Source organism: Anabrus simplex, chromosome 1 (genome assembly GCF_040414725.1).
Source record: "Anabrus simplex isolate iqAnaSimp1 chromosome 1, ASM4041472v1, whole genome shotgun sequence".
NCBI classification, from domain to species: Eukaryota; Metazoa; Arthropoda; class Insecta; order Orthoptera; family Tettigoniidae; genus Anabrus; species Anabrus simplex.
Genome location: NC_090265.1, coordinates 1,330,988,980 through 1,331,010,680, shown reverse-complemented (window position 1 = coordinate 1,331,010,680; position 21,701 = coordinate 1,330,988,980). Strand labels below are relative to the sequence as shown.

The window sequence follows — 21,701 nt, the reverse complement described above, 5'->3', positions numbered from 1 at the left end:
TCTTGGTTTTGTCGGTTTTGTTTCTTAGGTCTTCCACTGTAATTTGTAGTTCATCCATATCTTCCTTGATTTCTGTAATCCACTTAATGTTTCACTTACTATTCCATAATTTTTCTATTATTCTCCTGATGGTCCTGTTCTCTGGTGTACTGATTAGATGTCCAAAAAATGAAATGCGTTTCTTTCTGATTGAGCTCATTACTGGTTTTGCATTGGTTGCTCTACCAATTGAGCTATGGTGGCCTAGGCCAGCTTTGTTCTGTTGGAAAGGATCTCCGCTACAGGTCTGGTACTACTACCATCACACTGTAGAGTGTGTTTAAGTTGCCCGTTGAGGGAGGTTGTGGGTTCGGATCCCACTAGTGTCTGGTTGGCCATTTTTGTTCTGTACTTAACATCTCTTCAACACGTACTAAATGTACGTTACACGACCTAATAGGTTGAAAGTCGGTTTCGATTATCTTATCACCTCACAAATGTACCTTAATCAAGGCCATTGCTGCTTCCTTCCCACTCTGACCTTTTTACTATCCCATTGTCACTATAAAACCTATGTGGGTCAGTGTGACATAAAGCAAATTGTAAAAGGAGAATTTAAAAATCTGTCATAGCACTTGTGGCTTGTGACCACTTCAGGTAGTGCTTAAATTACCTTTCTCTCCTCACCTTTCTTGAAAATTTCAATAGAGACAATTTAAAGGCTTCAAAGTTATATTAACAGTAATAGAGTTGACATAAGATTACCTAGGGAAAGTGTAGTGAAAGTGTTTAATTAAGAAATTGCATTAGAGAGTTCAGGGGAGAATGCTTGTCTACTGAAGGAAAACCTTCTTCTGCAAAGTGTTTGAAGTTAAAGAGCTTTAAAGCATTATACTTTCATCCGATGCGGCTATGGCTTCATCGTCCAAAGTTTCTGAGTTTTCAAAAGACCTCTGTAAGATGATGGTCACTACCAACATTCCTCTCAATAAAGTGAACAATGAACAATTCAGAAACTTTATGTTAAAGTATACGACATATGTGATCCCAGAAAAAACAACGCTGAGGAAAATATACTTACTGCCCTGTTACCAGACTGCACTGGAAGGAATCTGAAGTAGTGTAGGTGACAGTAAGATATGGGTGTCTATTAATGAGCATATAGATGCCTGTGTGAGATGTGTTTTCATTGTGGTTATTGGGACTCTCTTTCCTGATAATCCTGGTGATGTATCTTAACTACACTGTGAAGTGCTGGACGCTCTTAGTCATTCTGCAATAGCAAACCTTTGTGACAGTGTCATGAAATTGCTGTGGAATAGTTACGTTAAGTGGGAACAAGTCTTATTGTCAGTCATGGATGCTGTGCCATTCAAGGTAAAAGCGAGAAAAGTGCCTAATATTCTCTTCCCAAAAATTGTGCACCTTATACATGGCTTGCACAGACCAGCTAAATAATAATAATTGTACTGTGTGCAGATATTTTAATTTGACGCCATCTGGCTGTCTGCTCATCAATTTCGACGTTCCCTTTTACTCTAGGCCTACTAGATGCCAGACAGAGTAAACCGAAACTCTCTTGGGTGTCTGTGGCTGAGATTTAATGAATTTTGTTGGGTAAACAACAAATGTGTCACCAGAGATCTTTTACATGCTGACATCATATGACATGGAGTGTCAAATGGACTTTTTTCCGTCCTTCAAAAATCTGACTACCTCTGCTGGGTTTGAACCCGCTATCTTGGGATCTGGAGGCCAACACTCTACCACTGATCCCCAGAGGCAAATGTCAAAAAAATATTCCTCAAGGCTTCACTGATGGCAGCAAAATTTAAAAGAACACACACCTTCGCTTTTTCTTCCACCCCAAACAGTACTTATAGAATGGGGTCCACGACTCAAGACATCGGAGTATTACTGTGAGAAGTATGAAGCTGAGTAAAATGTAATTTCATTGTTTGATACTAGTAATGCTTCATCCATAAAAATTGTTCAAGGTCCATTTTCTAACAGTCTGGCTGGAAATTTGGCCAATATTAAGTCGAATTATGGAGAAATTACGAAAGTAATAAATCATTCAGAGACCAATAGTTTAGAGTTACACGAGTGTGTGGAACTTGTGCAAGATTTAAAGTACAAGGTAGGGAAGACAAGAGGCAATGTAGCTGTTTCTGTAAATATCAAGCTGATAAAAGTGCTGAGTGGGAACCCTGGATGTGGCATGATGTGCAAAATTTGTGACATACTATAGGATAGTGAAGTCCTGTTGGAGAAGAGGACTCGCATTTTAACTGCAGTGACTTATGTTCTCTCAGTATGTACCCACGACATCTTGTGACGTTGAAGGGAGATGTTTGGTAACAATCAAAGATGATTTCAGTTGGAACAATTGAAAGTGCATGTGGTTATATTGTGCAATCCTGAGACGAATGTATGTATTTTTTCAAAACTTCACTTCAGTTGAAAGTTTTGTGCCCACGGCAACCCTCAGTATATTCTTAATTCCGATAACTAATATGATTTTTGTTGGTTTGCAGGATCAGCAATGTGGTTCTTTCAACATTGTGTAAGACTACAATATTAATTTAAAATATCTTCAGTAATGACCACAGTTTAATGATTGATAATTTATGATAGAAACTAGTGGAATTAACCTAAAAGAATTAGTAAGGAAATTACAGTGAAACCTCGTTAGTGTGTTCCTCATTAACACATTTTCCCGCTTGGCACGTCGTAGATTCAAAGTCCCGATTCTCATCACATTAAATCTGTATAAAAGTACCTCACTTATTGCTTCATGAATTTTTACTATTACCGCGTTGTACAATCATATTTTCCCTAGCCCTGAAAATGTTATTTGTCACCCCTTGTGAAAGAAATGTTTTTTCCAACTCGGGTAAGAGCCGTCGCCACAGTTTCATTATTACAGAAATTGGGCTTTCATTTCTGAACTTCACAGGATAAGTTACACCATTGGGGATCAAGCCGTTAGACTCAGGAATGTTCAGTTTTGCTTGCCGGTTATCAGCAAGATTGCCGAATAACACAGTGAGCCTATTTATGCTTGTATTTAGCATTCCACTGAGAAGTTAGAAATGTATTTTGTGTTGAGTGGTACAGTGAAGTGTAGCGAATATTAATAGTCACATGATGAGGTAGCCTTTATCTGGATTAGGAACATAATCGTATGAAATTGACTAGCGTGGTGATATTTGTCTTGTCATTGCTTAGTTATGGATATGTAAGAAGTTGTGATATTCCTTGTTAATGAAGAAAATTAAAATTTGGCGTTCACATCTTTAAGCGCACAGAGGTTGCGAATGTTGAAACTCGCACCTTCGAGTTTCTACTTGATCATTCAAGTAGGTCGAAGTTTTGGTCAATTTCAAAATGGCGGTCAAAGTCATTCCTTGCAGCTGCACATGGTCGAGTGTAACCTCCAATACATTGTCTTTTTATAAGTGCGTGAACAGAAAATAATGTTTAATAACCCACTGGTCAAAATGAAAGGCTTCTACTAACATTTGTTTTAGAAATAATACTGCAATAATAGTTTGATATTTTTATTGGCCCCTGCGCACATGTTTCATTTTGTTGTCTGGTATTTTTCACACCTTTCAGCACACATGTTAATTTATAAGCTTCATCAGAAAGGGTTTTTGTATTTGTTCTCTCATGTTTTTCCACATGGTAGGTAGAAAGGGTGGATACAGTTTTCACTGTACCTGCAGATACAAGACCCAAAATGCTCTCATGTCAGAAAAAATAATATCTAGTATTTCCATATCTTTGTTGGATAGTTTTTATTTGTATATTCAGTGGTACGTTTTCTCGCATAACACATTCTTTTTTGTTGTTCCCTGCAGAAACGTCCTAACGGGGTTTTACTGCAATTGAAGTAGTGCAATAAGACTATACAATGAATTGTATCATCAGTATGAAGGGACTAATGACAAAGTCATTCATTGGAAGTACATACATTTGGTCATATTTTTCATTTTTTGGTCCATATTTAGCTATTTTTAAGGGCATATTTGTTTGCATGTTTGGGCAATTTCTAGATCTTAAACATCCAAACCCTAGAAATTAGTTGTTTTGCAGTGTAAATGAAAGATGTATCTTTCATTTCTATTATATTTAAATACCCATCAGGCTGTCCATTCTGCTGCTATGAGGGATAATATCTGCACTCTCAGAATCTGTGAAGTAATCTTGAACCTACTGGAGCTGCTCATGGATATGGGGGTACTAAAACAGTGTCTGAGGGATGAAGCTGCTCATCACAATGCCTCAGATAAAGATGGAAATAAGTCCAAGGAGCATGTTCCAGCTCCTAGTGTACAAGAAGCAAGTAGTGGCAAACAGCAAGAGAAACCTTTCACACCACATAATCTGGTCATGAACTGTGTTATTCGGTAAGTTCGTCACACATGTTTGTTTTTTGTAGTTTGTATTGTTTTTAAGGGACTTCACTCTGTGGTTATTTTCTATTGTCACATTACTGAGTCTATTTTGCAAAAGGTGACCTGAAAGAACTTGTGATTAACTTCAGAGTATAAAAAATGCTTATTCCACATATATGTATCATTCATTCATTCATTCATTCATTCATTTAGTTTCCACACTGTTCAACTGAATATTAGGTACTATGCAGACAATATTTTCAAGTGATTTCTTAACACTAGCATTAATCTAAAATGCTATATTTTGTATACAGTAATGAACATTTTATAAATAAACAAATATCTGAACATTAGAGCAGGACATACCGTATTAATTTACAGGAGACAGAGTACAAATCTGTAAAAAAGGAGCTACTAAAAATAAATAAATAAATAAATAAATAAATAAATAAATAAATAAATAAATAAATAAATAAATAAATAAATAAATAAAACATACATACATTATCATTATAGACTGTTATGCCTTTCAGCGTTCAGTCTGCAAGCCTCTATGAATGTGAATTTACTAAACGTTGCCAAAATCATCTATCTGCAACTAGTGTTGTGGCCTCATTTAGTTCTATACCTCTTATCTTTAAATCGTTAGAAACTGAGTCTAACCATTGTCACCTTGGTCTACTTCTACTACTCTTATCCTCCATAGCAGAGTCCGTTATTCTCTTAGGTAACCTATCCTCCTCCATTCGCATCACGACCCCACCACCGAAGCCGGTATATGCGTACAGCTTCATCCATCGAGTTCATTCCTAAATTAGCCTTTATCTCCTCATTCCGAGTACCCTCCTGCCATTGTTCCCACCTGTTTGTACCAGTAGTCATTCTTGCTACTTTCATGTCTGTTACCTCTAACTTATGAATAAGATATCCTGAGTCCACCCAGCTTTCGTTCCCGTAAAGCAAAGTTGGTCTGAAAACAGACCGATGTATAGTTTCATCTGGCAGCTGACTTCCTTCTTACAGAATACTGTTGATCGCAACTGCGAGCTCACTGCATTAGCTTTACAACACCTTGATTCAATCTCACTTACTATATTACCATCCTGGGAGAACACACAACCTAAATACTTGAAAATATCGACCTGTTCTAGATTTGTATCACCAATCTCACATTCAATTCTTTTGAATTTCTTACCTACTGACAACTATTTAGTCTTCGAGAGGGTAATTTTCATACCATACTCATTGCACCTATTTTCAAGTTCCAAGATATTAGACTGCTGGCTTTCGGCACAATCTGCCATTAAGACCAAGTCGTCAGCATAGGCCAGACTGCTTACTGTATTTCCCACTGAACTGAATCCCTCCCTGCCATTTTATACCTTTCAGCAGATGATCCATGTAAACTACAAACAGCAAAGGTGAAAGATTACAGCCAATAAGTAAATAAATAAATATATAAATAAATAAATATAAAGAAAAATCCAGTGAGGTATCAAAGTATGTTGCAAGTGAACTATGTAGTGCAAGTGGAAAGTGCTGTTTTTAAAAGACTTTATTGGCGAAGTACTATATAATGTTTTATTTATTATGACCTAACCTGTACTGTTATTTGTAGAGCATAAGATAACGTAAATGACCTAACCTGTACTGTGTAAGATTGGTGATGTGCATTTTGTAAATAGTAGAATTCTGTTCTATAGTTCCTGGAAAGATCCAGAATGTGACATAACTTTTGTACAGGGTGTGTTACTTTGTTTGTAATGTATTCTAGAAAATATTTCTGACTGTTCTGGAAATACGACATTCGCGATCAGGCGTATTCTACAATGTTAGTCAAAGTTCGCGATTGAAAGTAAGGTTGTGATTGGTGAGTCTAGGTGGCGATAGGGAACTCGTCCACGCTGATTGGCTGCCTCCAAGGCCGGAAATTCCTATGTATAGTGAGCGAGGCAGTGTTCGAATTAATTCTGTATCCTGAATTCTGTCGGTCTTGGTCTATCTGTCTGCGAGCAGCCTATCTGGTTGACGTCCCCCGGTTTCCAGGATGGCACTCTCCTCGGGTAAGCACTCTTGAATTCCTTTCCTGCTAAAATTTCGGTAATGTTCCGATTTGCTTTTCATACAGGAGTCTGCCCTAGCCTCGCCAAGATTCACCAAATTAGCTACTTATGTACTTATGACGCCTTAGTTTTTCAGCTGGACTTACCTGTTTGTTTCCGAGGCATTCCCATTTCTTGTTTCACTAAAATACATAGGTTGTAGTTTAATATTATTTCCCTTGGGGTTTGCCTCTGGTAGTTCTGTATCACTTGAGGTACGCTAGATTTTGGAGAAACTCTTCCACTTCACTGTATATTGCATTGTACAACTGCATTGGTAAATAGATGTATAGTTGATTTGAAATTTGAATTTACACTGCTACAAAATAAGCTGTGTATATCACTGAACTTATAGCTCGTAACTCGGAATTGTTGTGAAATGTATTTGTAAAATTATTTGGTAAATAATATTTTTCAAATCTAAGGATCACGGCCATTTATTTCGGAATCTGCTATCTAAGCCATGTCCATGCCTTTGGTAGGTTCCCAGCCCTTTTCATCTTCCCGGTTTGTTGTTCACTAGTTGGCCCTACTGATATTTACGTACATGTTTTGTTGGAGATGCGCGTAATGCCAGCTACTGTTTTTCCGAGTGTGTAGTGTTTTCTTATATTGTGTATTGTACTCTTACCTTCCCCTTTTAACTGTGTTTGTGCCTTGTTTGGTGTTACCACTGTAGTAGAGGTAACAAAGTACATTATAAAGATATTACAAGATATTAAGAAAATTTGCAAGTTAATTAAAACATCATTACCAGCATTTCTTCATGTATTCTTCAGTACTAACGAAGCTGTTGCTGGGCATAAATTCATGAGAAAAACTTGGAGGCTAAACAGCAGCATACTCAATTCTTGACAGGTCAATAAGGATAGATGAGCAACCAAAAGGAGTGAGAAGGAGAAACATAATCATACAAAATGAAAAGAACAAATTTACATATTTACATACTGTTTTCTTGTATAATAAAACCTTTGTTATCCATCAGCCATTTAACCATCAGTTTCTGTCAATGATCATTTTGTTAAAAACGCATCAGTCTTTTCTCTCCCTCCCACACCCAGTAACAATGTGGTAGTGCAGTCGCTTACTTCAGTCATTGTTTACGATTAGCATGGTGAGTGTAATTGTTCGTAGGATGACGGTGTCTGTTACATTATTGTAAGGATCCTGGAAAGAGCAAGCCAGCCTGACTTCAGCCTCAAGTGACGTCACCAAGTGGGCCCTGCCTGCCATTGCAGCAACTAGTCAAGTACAAGCCAAACATGCAGGGTCAGGCCCCTCTGCCACCACCTCTGTTGTTGCCTCAGTATCTCACTGGAGACCTTTCCAGCGGTGCGAGAAACAACTAGAAGGTGAACCCAGAGCTTTTAGATTCCAGATTACTCCAGGGATTTTTCCTTTTCTGAAGTACCTTCCTATTTAAAGCAGGACAGGCAAGCTTCAGTGGCTCAGTTTGGGTTCAATTTTGCCACCAATCAAGATGGTTCATTTCTGTCAGAGGTTCAGTTGAGTGTATATACTGCACTGGAGCACTGGGTCAGTCAGTGGACAGTGAAAACAGAGTGCTGTTGGTGTTGTGTGTACAAACTGATGGTAAGTACGAGACAGTGCAGCTGAGTGATAAGGGACAGTGAACAAAGTTTGCTGTGAGTGTACGGAATGTGTACCACATATAGAATTATAGGACTGTGTTGCGCCAAGAACTATGTGGTCATGATAGTGTACTGTGAGTGCAATTGTGAACTGTACTTGGGAAGAGTTGTAGTATGATTGTAAGTGCCAGAGTGAATAACTAATGTGACTGAATTATTGAGGGCAAAGAGGGGGAGAGTGAACTGTGTAATTGTGTGCCTATGTGGTTGTATAAGCAAGTAGTGTTAGCTAATAAATTGTAGAGTTATCACTACCATTTGTGTGCTTATTTACCTACCCACCTTCATGTTACAACTGTTGTCAGAAGTGGGATCGACTGGTAGTGTATTTCGTAGCGAGTAGCGAAATGGAGGCTGAAAACATCCAGGTTGAGTAACTAACCCACAAGGCTCTGGACAGGCTACCTCAGGATCACATACAGTGTGAGGTAGCCTATGCTTTCATCAGTTGGCTCTGCAATCCCAAGATCATTCAAAGGCTGATGTTTAGCAGGGAGCTTAACTAATGGGCCTCTGACGATAGCCCTGAGGATGGAGGCAGTGAAGGGAACTGCAGCATCATCACCGAGGATGCGCTGGAGGCCATCCAGTAACAGGAGACCGAGTGGAGCGACGATAGCTTGATTGATGACAGTTGGCTTAAGGACAAGCCATGCCTTGTCACCATAGACATGGGGGAGGCGTTAACCATCGCCAGGCCAGACATTGCTGAGAGACTGCCTGAGAAGGAGCCCAACTGCCCCTACATGCTGCAAACAGTTTCGAGAGACACGATACCTTTCCTGAAGGAGGAAATACTCAACCTGGTGCTGGGACAACAACGCCTGCAACTCTGGGCCTCCGTTGCTGCCATCACGGACAAATTTATCTTGGGCCTAGGTGTGTTATGGGCGTATAAGGTGACTGTCAACATGGGAGGACATGTGCTGTAGCTGGTACGCAAGAGATAATGCTTCGACACCCAGGAATGCAACCCCGAGTAGCCAAGACTAACACTACTCAGCAAAGAGATGTTACCCGCCAACTGCAAGGTAATGGTGATGGCACTGTTGTAATGACCCGAGAGCATGTTTGTAGAACCAGACTGACAACCACCGAACAAGGATTTTACTTGGCCAGGATGCTTGTCCTGCCATAAAACTGCATGCCGGTACAAATACTGAATTTGACATTGTGAGATCAGAGGATACCCAGTGGGGGCCGAACTTGAGTCGTGTTTAGCTAGTCACATGCACCCTGCCAGGGGATGACAAAGATCCACATGTCCTGTAAGCAGAAGAATGTTCATACAAGCTCCAGAAGATTACTTCCAATGCCGGAAGCACCTGGGGTGGGATAGCTCAGGGAGCTAAAGGAACTAATCCACAGTTCTGGGACATCTTCACTGCTACAGGAGGCAACTATGGAATATGGACAGAGTGTACCATCACATCAATATTAAAGATGCCACCCCAGTCGAGCAATCACCCACCAGGTACCCCTGGCGAAGAAGGCAGAAATCGACTGGTTGCTGGATGACCTGAAGCAGAAGGGAGTCATCGAGGAATTGAACAGCCCAAGGTCATCCCCAGTGGTTCTGCTGAAGAAGAGAATGGTGAGCTCTGTTTCTGCATCGATTACCGCAAGTTGAATGATGTCGCATAGAAGGATTGCTTCCCATTAACCCAGATGGGTGACACTCTGGAGCGCTCTCTGGAGCCCAGTGGTTTTTGACCTTGCACCTTAAGTCTGGGTACTGGCATGTGGTGCTCAATCTGAAGACAAGGAGAAGGTGGGATTTTCTACTGGCCAAGGACTGTACCACTTTACCATGATGCCTTTCAGCCTCTGTAATGTGCTGATGACCTTCAAGTGGCTGATGGGATCTGAACTGAGGTGGATAATGCACAATGCCTGCCTTGTGTATCTGGACATCATCATAGTGAATTGCACATTCAGGGAACATGTATAAGCAACGAGGAAAAATATTCCAGGAATAAAAAACCTCCAGAGTATGTTGTAAAGACTTTGTGGGGCTCACCAGAATCTGAATTGTGGAAAATATCAATTGTTCCAGAAGGAGGTGTGGTACCTGAGACACATCATATTGTTGGAAGGAGTAGCCACTGATCCTAAGAAGTTAGAAGCTGTTAGGGACTGGCCAGTGATGAATATTAATTAAAAGATATAAATTCATTATGATAGATCCGTATTGAACTGTGATTACAATAGTATTTAAATATTTTATTATTAAGGTCCACCTTTTCAATACAAACTGTACAATGTTTTACATTACATTTACATTCAGGGACTAGTTTCGACCTAACTGTAGGTCATCATCAGCCTAAAAGCAAATCAACACAAAAAATACAGAAGAAAATAAACAATGTATAGACACAAAGGTCTTAAAAACTGTATGCGAAACTCATAGAATTGAAGTTACATAAAATAAAATTCCGTTCAAAGTTCAAGCAGGTTAAGACACAGTGCAGTGTCAATGACATAAAAATGAAATATACATACCATGTAAGAAACTAAGGTAAGGTACAAGAAATGCGCTGCACTACATTAAAAAGTTGCTCTTTGATAGAGATTCATAAAAATCCGGTGCGCTGCACTACATTAAAAAGTTGTTTACGATAGAGATCCTTAAATTGCTGGTCAAGGACGATGCGTAGAAGTTCAATAAAGGCTGGCTCCTTAAATATACGGCATGTTCTCTTGGAAGTAATCCTGTCGTTCCGTGGTGTTTCCAACTTCACGATGGTGGAGCCGTAATCTCTGCTAGCAGGATTCATTCGCGTCTCCACAGCCATCGTTTTCACATGCAGGGCACTTATTTCCACCGCTGGGCCTCGAACTCCAGACTCCACAACAACGGCCATCTCTTCGGACGCCTTCTCGTCCAGTTTGTTGTCATCCCGCACTTCATCATTGTCAACCTCGGTTTTGAGAGAGTGCACTTCGTTTTCCGACTTCAACTGCTCACCCTTCCGATCACTTAAGTCTGTTTTCAGTTGGTCCGGGTTTGATCTCCGCTCAGATCTCAGTTCACTAATGAGTTCGCCATAACTAGATAAAATTTTATTTTCAAGTTCACTAAACTTGCTTAGAAAAATCTGGAGCTGTTCGAAATTCATTTCACTTGTAGAAATTTCTGCCAGCTACAAAATACGCTGCCAGGTACTCAATTCTGACACCAGTTTTAATGTAAGACTTATCCACCAGTTTATGACACTTGTCCATCCCACTTCTGACACCAGTTGTAACGTGTTGGCGGGGTAAATAAGTAAATAAATGAGTACAGAACCTGGTAGCATCCTATTTCTAAGATTTATTAGCTACGCGCTAAACTACACAGACTACACACAGCTTTTGCTCATAACACACACTTAGAGTCATCGATTATTTACACTACACTCACCCAGCCACTCAATCACACTTGTTAGCGCTGTCACGGTCCACAGCCTACACGTCAGTCTCGCAGGTCGGATAGTATCCGCTGTTCACTCAATCCGTCAAGCCCCGTTCGCAGTCTGCACACGTTGGCACCCAGTGTTCCCTTCGCGCTGCTCCAGAACACCCCAGGTTCTTCTCCAGCAGCCGGCCTCAAGGGACACACACGCGCGCGCGCGCGCGCAAAAAAATTCCAGCAGAGTCCAGAATTATTATTTCTTCATTTTTCACAATACTAAAATATTACAAACAAAAATGAAATCCTGCTGTCCTTTCTTGATGACAAAATGCAATTCTGCTGATCTTTCTTGATGACACACCTGTCACAAGGTTCCCTTTTCTTCTACAAAACTTCCTTGTTGTAACTCAACAATTTGCTGGCAGTATTGTTCTGATCACTGCTGGTCCTGCTTGTACTGTCACAGATGTGCTGGAATCAATGAGCTATAATAACATAGAGAGGCAGAAACACTGCCTGGCTGAAGCTAATTGAATGAACGTCCACCATGTTTTCAGTGGTCATATAAGCAAGAGGGCGTGGCTGTCGAATTATGAAAAATGTTGAAAATATGCATTACAGAATCACTTGTGCAAAATTAAAGACTGAAGACTCTTAACCGTAAGCTTAGAGCATTAATAATCATACAATGTAAATAGCATCACTTGATCCATGTTGCGGCACGAGGCTAACATCACGTTCAGTTGATTGTATGGTAGTTTGAAAAGGATATAAGGACTTATGAACAGTCCATAAAATCAGAACAAGAGTATTACTCTGCTTGGCTGTTGTGGTTAAGCGTAAATTACAATAAAAACTGTGGACATAAATGCGTATTTATGATGGAAATTCTTAAAATGAAAGAGACTTACGATAGGTTACAACCTCATTCTGATCATATTTATATTTTTAAATGTATTGCGTCTCCATAGTACCATAATTGTTTTCCCAATACTGTATCATACTGGTATTACTAGCTGAATGGTACCTTAAAAGTGGTCCTAATTTTAAACATTAATGTGACTGACATCTGTTTTTAAAAAAAACATAAATTTCACAAACAAGAGTAAGATACTGAATTTACAATGCGTGGTGTATGTTTGACTGAAATAGGCCTACATCAGTCCAATGCCCAAGCACAAACGACAGAGTGACACATAAGCTTCAGGACCATTATTGAGAAGAAAGAGACAGTACCTGAATATCAAACTTCAATGAATTGTAGACCACCACCAAAATTGAACTCTCAAGGGCAAAAGATAAACAGATAGCAAGAAATCATCACTTATAATAAGTGAACATTATCAATCACCATACTCCAATTAAAGTGGCCATATGCTGAGCTATATGTCAGGTATACAGCTCCTCTTTGTTATCCTACTTCAATGGCTGGCATTGTTGCCTCTTGCTGGCGCTGTAATCTTCTGCCCACCTACATTCGGCGTCTTTGCCATAGTATTAAAATATCCCTGCTGAAGGATCTATTCATTGTTTTGATTTTTTCTTTTTGACAATCGAGTTTTGAAGTGCCTTAGAATTACAGTATGTTACTTTCAGAAATATCTTTTTTTGTCATTTCTTATTTTAATGTAAAGTTGTCTTTTGCAAAAATGTGTTTTTGACTGTTATTAATCCTGTATTAATTTTGTCTGCAGTTTCTGCATTTCACATTCTCAAAAGTGTTCCATGAATCTCTCTCTGTTATTTGTATTAGAAGCTTCAATTTAATATTCTCATATCTCCTTTCTAGCTACATTTAATTTTTTAAAAGTATTTCTGCCCTCATTTGATCAGTCTGCAATTAGATTTCCTGTATGGTTTATAGTTATATTTTTAAAATCTAAGTACAGTAGAAGTCCGCTATAGTGAGTACGGCATATAGCAAGAACTCCGTTGTAATGACAGCTTTTTTCTGTCCATTGAAAATTTCTATATTAAACTGTGTATTATCATTCAGTTACAGTGAGAACCCTATCACTGAAGCACCCGTTATTACAAGCGATTTAGTACTCGTTATTATTTTCTCTTATCAATATTTATTTACTCTAGCGATTATATTGAGCACAACTGATCATGTTTGGTATAGTCTTAGAGCTATGTGCACTAGCGAGCTCTCTTGTCGACATTCAAACTTGAAGGGGATGTCAGAGTCACTTAGTAATATCCGTCGACTCAAGTTCTGTAAACACAATTTGAAAATTGAAGAGAACATGTTTCCGTATTTTAAATGCGTGAATAATGTGGCCAGTAACAGTAGTTAACTTGTCAGAAATAAAGGCTGAAGTAAACGATCACTTAATTTAAATGCTATTAACTGAAATTAAGTAAGAATGTGATACACCACAAAATATGGCACAGGGTGGATGACTGATTTCAGAGGTTAGTTTATTTGGTAAAACCACATTAGAACGTTTCTGCGGGGAAGAAGGAAAGAGCATGTGCTAAAGCAAGAATACGTATTATTGAGTACACAAACCAGAACTATCAAATAGGGATATGTAAACACTTGATTTTTTTTTTTTTTTTCCAACACGCATGCATTTTACATTGTGTATGGATGGGTACAGTGAAATATATAGGCTATTTACCGTTTTTAAAGATAAGAGTATTAAATATTAACCCATTCCAGTCTGGGCCTTAATATCCCTAAGAAATGTTCTGGATTAGGCATTTTTAAGGATTTTTAAAATATTATATCTCTGTACCTGTAGGAGATATTTGCATGATTCTTTTATCTTTGTGCTTGTTTGAGCAGCTAATTTTGAAAAACGCTGTTTGTATCATGTCAACTATTACATGATATTTTAAAATTGTTTATATATTATAACATGTTTTGTGATTGGAGGAAAGGTCTGATGGATAACTAAGCAAGTACAGTTTTCTGAAATACTGCTATATTTACCCAATTTTACTGATATAAAATGTGCATTGCAATTACAAAACAACAACAGTAATGAGTACAATATAAAAATAGTATTCAATAGTAATAATTACAATAATGAAAATGGGAGCTCTTACGAAATTTTATTTTAATTGATAAATTTTATCAAAAGTTACTCACATATAATACTATTGTTCCATTTACTACAAAAGGCTTCTGAGAAAGAGAAAATACAGTCTTCTAAACAGACAACTTCAGTAATATGTAGACAATCTTACGTATTCACGCAAGTATGAAATACACGGGAACATGCGCTAGGCCATAAAACAAACTCCAATCATAATGAAATATAAGAAGTTATTTTGAATTCATATGTAAATAATATGTTCATTTGCACATAAACTTATAATATATCATAATATATCGAAAATATCACTTTCGTCAAGCACATGTTTGCCACGAGAAGCTGTGTCTTAGAGCTCACTGTGTGACAACATCTACTGATGCATACTGATCGAAAATATCATAAATTCTCTGACTTAGACATATAATACTGCCATATTTTTAAATACTCTCATAACTAATACTTGAAGAAGCTCGATGTAAACACCAGAATGCGTGCATAGCTCGTTCTCGATTTTTAGTGAATTGTCAAACCTTACTACGGGCTATGCCCGCAGCACAGCCTGAACGTAATTTCGGCCGCTGTGAGCTATGCTTGCAGTTAGACCGGAAAGAGTTAAAAGGTGCGAAAAATATGAGAGAAATAAGAAAACCTTTTCTGCTGGGGCTTATTAAATAACAACAGTGTATTAAAAGGCATGTAAAACACCAGACAACAAATATAAAAAACATTTGCGCTGGAGCACATAAAAGTAGCAACACATTATTTGCAGATCACACTCTTTGTAAAATAAATTTCAGCTAAAGCCTTATATTTCGTACCAGTGGGTTATTAAACATTGTTTCCTGTTCATACTCTTCGACCATGAATTATTTGGTGGTTAAACCGGGTCATGTGCGAGAGGATTACTTCGACCATCATCTCGAATGCGACAACACTTGGATCAATTCGAGTCGAAACTTGAAGGTACGAGTTTTAACATATGCACCACCGTTGAAAGATGCAGATGCCTGTCCACTTCTTGCATTTAAATTTTGTCTTCATTGATAAGCAACAACACTTTTTTCAAGTATTCATAACTGGCCTACATAAATATGCACCACACTAGTCATCTTCACACGATTATGTTACTAATCTGTATGTAGGCTATCAAAAAAACAATCAGATGTAAGGCTTTACAGGCGTTTGCTCTATTAACCAACGTTTCGTCGTAGGTCTGACACTAGACTCATCAGAGTGGGATGTGTCAGACCCTACCCACTGACGCTGGGATGTATGCAGGTGAACTTATCAGAAGCCCATTATAAGAGGCACAGTGCCACAATGGAATTATTGCCCACTTAGCAATTCCGAATGGAAATTTTAAGTTCCCCTGGAGGGAATTAGATATTTTTTCCACCAATAGAGCATGTCAAAAGACAATCAGATGTAAGGCTTTACAGGCGTTTGCTCTATTAACCAGCGTTTCGTCTTAGGTCTGACACTAGACTCATCAGAGTGGGATGTGTCAGACCCTACCCACTGATGCTGGGGTGTATGCAGGTGAACTTATCAGAAGCCCATTATAAGAAGCACAGTCTGATAACTGCATATGGGAGATAAATCTCCACAATGGAATAATGGGCTTCTGATAAGTTCACCTGCATACACCCCAGCGTCAGTGGGTAGGGTCTGACACATCCCACTCTGATGAGTCTAGTGTCAGACCTAAGACAAAACGCTGGTTAATAGAGCAAACGCCTGAAAAGCCTTACATCTGATTGTTTTTTGACATGCTCTATTGGTGGAAAAAATATCTAATTCCCTCCATGGAAACTTAGAATTTCCATGTAGGCTATCATGCGAAAAATATTTGCTACCCTTCACTGTATCACTCAATGCAGAATACATTTCTAACTTCTGAATGGAATGTGAAATACAAGCACAAACGGGCTTTCTGGGTTATTCAGCAATGTCAATGAAAACCAGAGACCAAATTGAACTTTCCTGAGGCTAACAACTTGCTTGCCCACTAAAGTTTAGGAATTCAAGGCCAGTTCTCATTTTCATGCAACTTTCTCCGACCGGCCTCCTGTTGTGGGTGCTCTAATCTGTGTTGGAAATCTCGTTCCTTTCACAAGGGATGACAGTTAACATTTTCTGGGCTAGGAAAAATGTGATCATACCAAGCGGTAACAGTGAAAATTTGTGACGCGATAAGTGAGGTATTTTTATATAGATTTAATACGACGTGAATCGAGACTTCGAATTTATGACATGCTAAACGACAAATCATCTTAATGAGGAAATCCACTAAGGAGGTTTCACTGTATATTCTCGTGTCTGGTAAATTTTGGAAAGGCTATTCGCATGTAAATTTATAGCAAAAAGTTTATCATTACTCTACTGGTGCTTGAAATATGTAGGTTAAGTTAGGTTAGATAATGCTGTTTGAATAAGAAACCTAAAACGTTTGCCACGGAAGCCACTGGAGTGATACTACTGAATTTTTCAGAGTGAAATTGGACATACGCCTTCTCATTTTCCGGATATGGGGTCTCCCAGCTTTTTACGAAAAATCGGATATAAGGACAATCCGCTATAGCGAGTGAATTTTTTGCCGTTATGAATTCTCGCTATAAAGGACTTCTACTGTATATTATTCATTGGCACCTGTTTTCTGTTTATTTACTATGCTCTTGTTAGTTTTTTATTTTTATTTATTACTTAATGAAGTAAAACTATAAGGAATGAGTATTTATTTGGTGAGAGATCTGTTAATCATCTTGGAAAACCAAGCAAGTTGGTTGTGCAATTGCTGTGTAGCTGTAAACTTGTATTTAGAACGTCTGAACCCTAAACCTGAAAGTAGTTTTCTTTGTTTTCCCATTTCCATATCAGGCAAATAGTGGTCTGTGCTTTAATTAACACCACTTTTGGTACCTCTTTAGTCCTAGTTCTTGCCTATTCCAGCATCATTAACAAAGGATTTGTGTTAGTGCAAAATAACAAAACAAATCATCATGGAAACAGAACTTTATTGATATGTATAATAATTATGTTCTTGAAAGTCTTCTGAAGATTATATTAATGTTTTCATATTTTCGCAGAGTTCTGAAACACCTAGGCTGCCCCCATGGTTGTGGAGATGGCCAAAGAGGCCCTCCAGCTGACTTCCTCAGGTCTCAAGGCCAGTCTATTTTGACAAAACTACATCGAGCAAGTCCACGTCAGTTTTCCCGTTTTCTTAGAGAGATGGTTCGTCATCAATCTATACCTGAGCTCTTGGAGTTTTTCCATGCATATGTTGGATTCTGTGTAGATCCCAGTTCTCTTCTGTCTCCTCTAAGTAAGTAAATCCCATAAACACCAAGCATATTAAGTGTATCTTATTCTATTATTCTGACACAACAGGAAGAATATCTACTAGCATGACACTTGCATGTCCAACTATTTCTGTTTTCCTATCCAAACAGTAACATGTTATTTATGCCTAGGTTGCACCGGTATTGGTGAAGTGTTCAGAGGTAAGAAGAAGAGAGAGCTGGTAATTACAAAGTTAACTTAATTCTTTTCTAATGGGATTGACCTGCCTTTCTTTAAAGTTTGTAGAGGAAAACCCCATATGCTTTTGTATGCTATGTTTCAACATCAGATTTCATCACTTTTGCTGACAGGAAGAGCCATAATATTTTCCTATTTTAATTCCATCAAATCAGTCTGGTGTATATATAACTGCTCTTACTTTATTTTAACAAGCTTGTTGCTTTCACTGTCTTCCTTGTTCTGTCATGTATCTCATTTCTAATTTCTTCCATTTACCATAGCACCTTCTGCAATTGTTGTAACTTCCCAGCATGATTCTTCCCTGTGAGCACTTCTCTGCTAAACTGCATTTCTTTCCCCCTTCATTTGCTAGGTTGTATTAGCGAGACTGTCAGAGAATATTCTAATCATGCTAGCACTACTATTCATCTATAATTAAAGTTTATATGTTCTTTAGGTTTGGTTTTTACCAAGGAGAAAAATGTTTCTAACACTACTTTGGTTGCTGTGGTTGTATGTCAGTAGCAAGTACATTGTGTATGTTAGGTATTCAACCTAGAGGCTGATTTGATCCTCAATAGATCCACCATCAGATGGTGTAGATGGTCTAGGCATCACTGATGAGGCATACTAGGGAAATAAAAGAGGTAGTTTCCCATTACTTTCCTCTCCAGAAGTTACTATGACTTATCAGTCTGCCAAGCCCACCAAAATGCTTGCACATCAACCGACCCTTTAAGCGATATTTTTACACTATTCATAACACAGGGACTGGCTTCATAAAGAATGGCTCTACTAACATCTCTCATAACAGTCATTTACGTATCATGAGCCTGAGAGAGGTCAATGAAAGTAACAAATGTAACCCCATACCAGAAGACATTGTGAACTGTAAACTCTAGGTCTCACCAGCAATATGGCCTGAAATACATTAACAGGCATAAAAAGTTAAGCTCCCAGAAAAATACTGTTTAGTATAGAAGTACTTAGGAATGAGACTAAATGATCTGAAAGATGATGATGATAATAATAATAATAATAATAATAATAATAATAATAATAATAATAATAATAATAATAATAATAATTATTATTTTTCACATTGCAGAATTCCAGTATTTTCACCATTACACCTACATGCCTTAGATATTATTGTATTATTATTATTATTATTATTATTATTATTATTATTATTATTATTATTATTATTACACCTCCATAGACTTTACTCAGTTGCCAATACATGATTATTATTAATCAGTTCCCGAAAACATTTAGAATCATTGGTTTTATTAGTTTTTAATTTTAGTTTTATGAAATCCAAATGTAGTATTTTGGTGGCATCAGCAGACCTCAAGTTTAATGGACAGTTATTCATATGATTATTTAGGAACCAGGTTTACAGTTTAAGCAAATTTTAGGCAACCCATCGGCAATATGACATTTAAAATCTCATAATTCAATGTTAATACAGTCCACATTTACTGTTCTTATTTAACCTTCAGTATTAAGATCATTAAGCCATTGGGTGAAATCCCAGCACAAGGGTTTTAGATTGTTTTACGTGGGCATGGGTGACCTGCCACACGCAGAATAAATATTTAAATTTGCTGGCACTCATGCACCTCTGGATTCATACAAGAAAATACCTTAATTCTAACAATGTAGACTGGCCAGCACGGCCTTGCAAGTAAGTGTGTGACCCTACAAGAAACAAACTGACCAAACTGACTCTAAATCTCACTTCAGATGATATGAACAAATAGATCAAGAGCAAACACACAAAGCAAATCCAATCAAATATAAACATCTAAGCTATAATTACTGCTTGATCCAAGTATTTACATATTACATGTTCCTTTGTCTTAACTAAATTTAAATTGTGAGCCGAGAAGCTACTTTCATAACATCATCATAATTACAGAAATGTGTCTCCTCCATTGATATGATAGCAAATCTACATAATCACAACAGCAGGATATCTTTGATCTTCGGTGTGCTAATCGGACGAGGAGTGTGCACCGCTGTTCAGTTTAGCAGACTATGGTGCTGAAATCCATACCAACAGGATGAATTATTGCAATATTCATATTTACGAGATACATGTTAAATACACACACGAAAAACACTTGAATGAAATTGCTCCATACGGCCCGGCATGCACTTGAACTGTCGAACCTGGCACTCCCAGAAGTTGTCTATGTCCCTGTTGGCTAGCCTCCGCTAGGCTGACCAGCTATTTCCATGATGTGGAATGGCCAACACCATGCGAGTTAACTCCACGAAGACGATAGTTCTTTCCTGCTATGTAGTCCCATGAGGGAGCACATATTTATCTCTATCGAAGTTTGTGCAAAATAGACAAGTAATTACGAGAAGTGAAAGCAGGCTGAGTATCTACTTGCACCTCACACACACACTGTCTATGCTATCCCTGCGCCTGACTTCCACCAGCAAATATTATCTAGACTTCTTGATTTCCTCACTCTCTCTGCTTCCGGTGGTTGAAGTCAAAGACTCCTTGGACTTCGCTATCTGGTCTCCCGCATCCAGGGCATTGCTCTGCTTCTAATGGTGGATCAATGACCTGGATTTCCTCTTCCCTGTTATCTACCACTTTGTCGTTGTCTCCTTCAACATCTTATTCAGCCTCTCCTTCATCCTCTTCTTCCCTCTCATCAGCAAGTATGTGTTGCAGCTTCAAATTAGTCTCTTCTCTCTTTGCCTTAGTCAACTAGCTATGATGAAAAGTTATATACTGTACAGTTTATTCCAGACCATGGTACATCATTAGTTCTGCTCGTTGAACATGCATCCTCCGGGACCATGGATTGGGACATGGGTGTTTAGTGTTGTGCCCCTGTCTGTGCTTCTCTGAGTATTGGGTTCGAAGCTTTCGTCCTCTTCCTTCTTCTTCTTCTTCTTCTTCTTCTTCTTCTTCTTCTTCTTCTTCTTCTTCTTCTTCTTCTTCTTCTTCTTCCCATAAAAGTATCGTTATTCCTGGTGCTGTAGGATGTACCATACTGATAGCCACTTCATATTTCTAATGTGCCACCATCTTTCCCTTCTCCTCTGGATCTCCACTTCGACTCTCAACATGGTCCTACATAGCTCACTCGCATGGTGCACTGTTTCACCTGTGTCCTAGAACTTACGTTCGTCCCCTGGCTGCATTGCTTAGGTGGACTTTCTTCACTATCCAAGTTGACCAGCTCAACCTCCTCACCAATCTTCCTCTTCAGGTAGCCTGGACTGGACGCCTGCTCTCTTTGCCATGGCATAAACTTGGCTTTCTTAAACACCTCATGTCTGACCCCTTGAGCTCCCATACTGATATCTTCCTGACTGGTCTCAAATCTCGGCTGCTTCTCCCCTCTTGCTTGGGCAGGTCTGTCACTCTCATTGCTTGCTGTCTCGCTAGGTATAATACTTGCCTCCAGCTTTACCATATCAATCTCCTCAAGATCCACTTCAATACTCCCAGTAGCTTCTGATATTTCCACTTGTGGCTCGATTCAAACAGTCTCCTCTTCCACTTCTCATTTCTCTGATATCTGGTGTACCTCTGATTTTGTATCTTTAATTTTGTTTCAGCCAGCCAA

General features: G+C 38.6%; 1 protein-coding gene across 1 annotated transcript in view; it reads left to right on the top strand.

Annotated features, from left to right (window-relative positions):
• The window catches only part of unc80 (unc80, NALCN channel complex subunit), a 1,117,323-nt gene that overhangs the window by 560,417 nt on the left and 535,205 nt on the right, over positions 1–21,701 (top strand). Inside the window, exons 19-20 of the mRNA XM_067137759.2 lie at positions 4,132–4,394; positions 17,664–17,902. Of these exons, the coding sequence (XP_066993860.2) occupies positions 4,132–4,394; positions 17,664–17,902 (502 nt within the window). The remainder of the gene's footprint in view (positions 1–4,131; positions 4,395–17,663; positions 17,903–21,701) is intronic.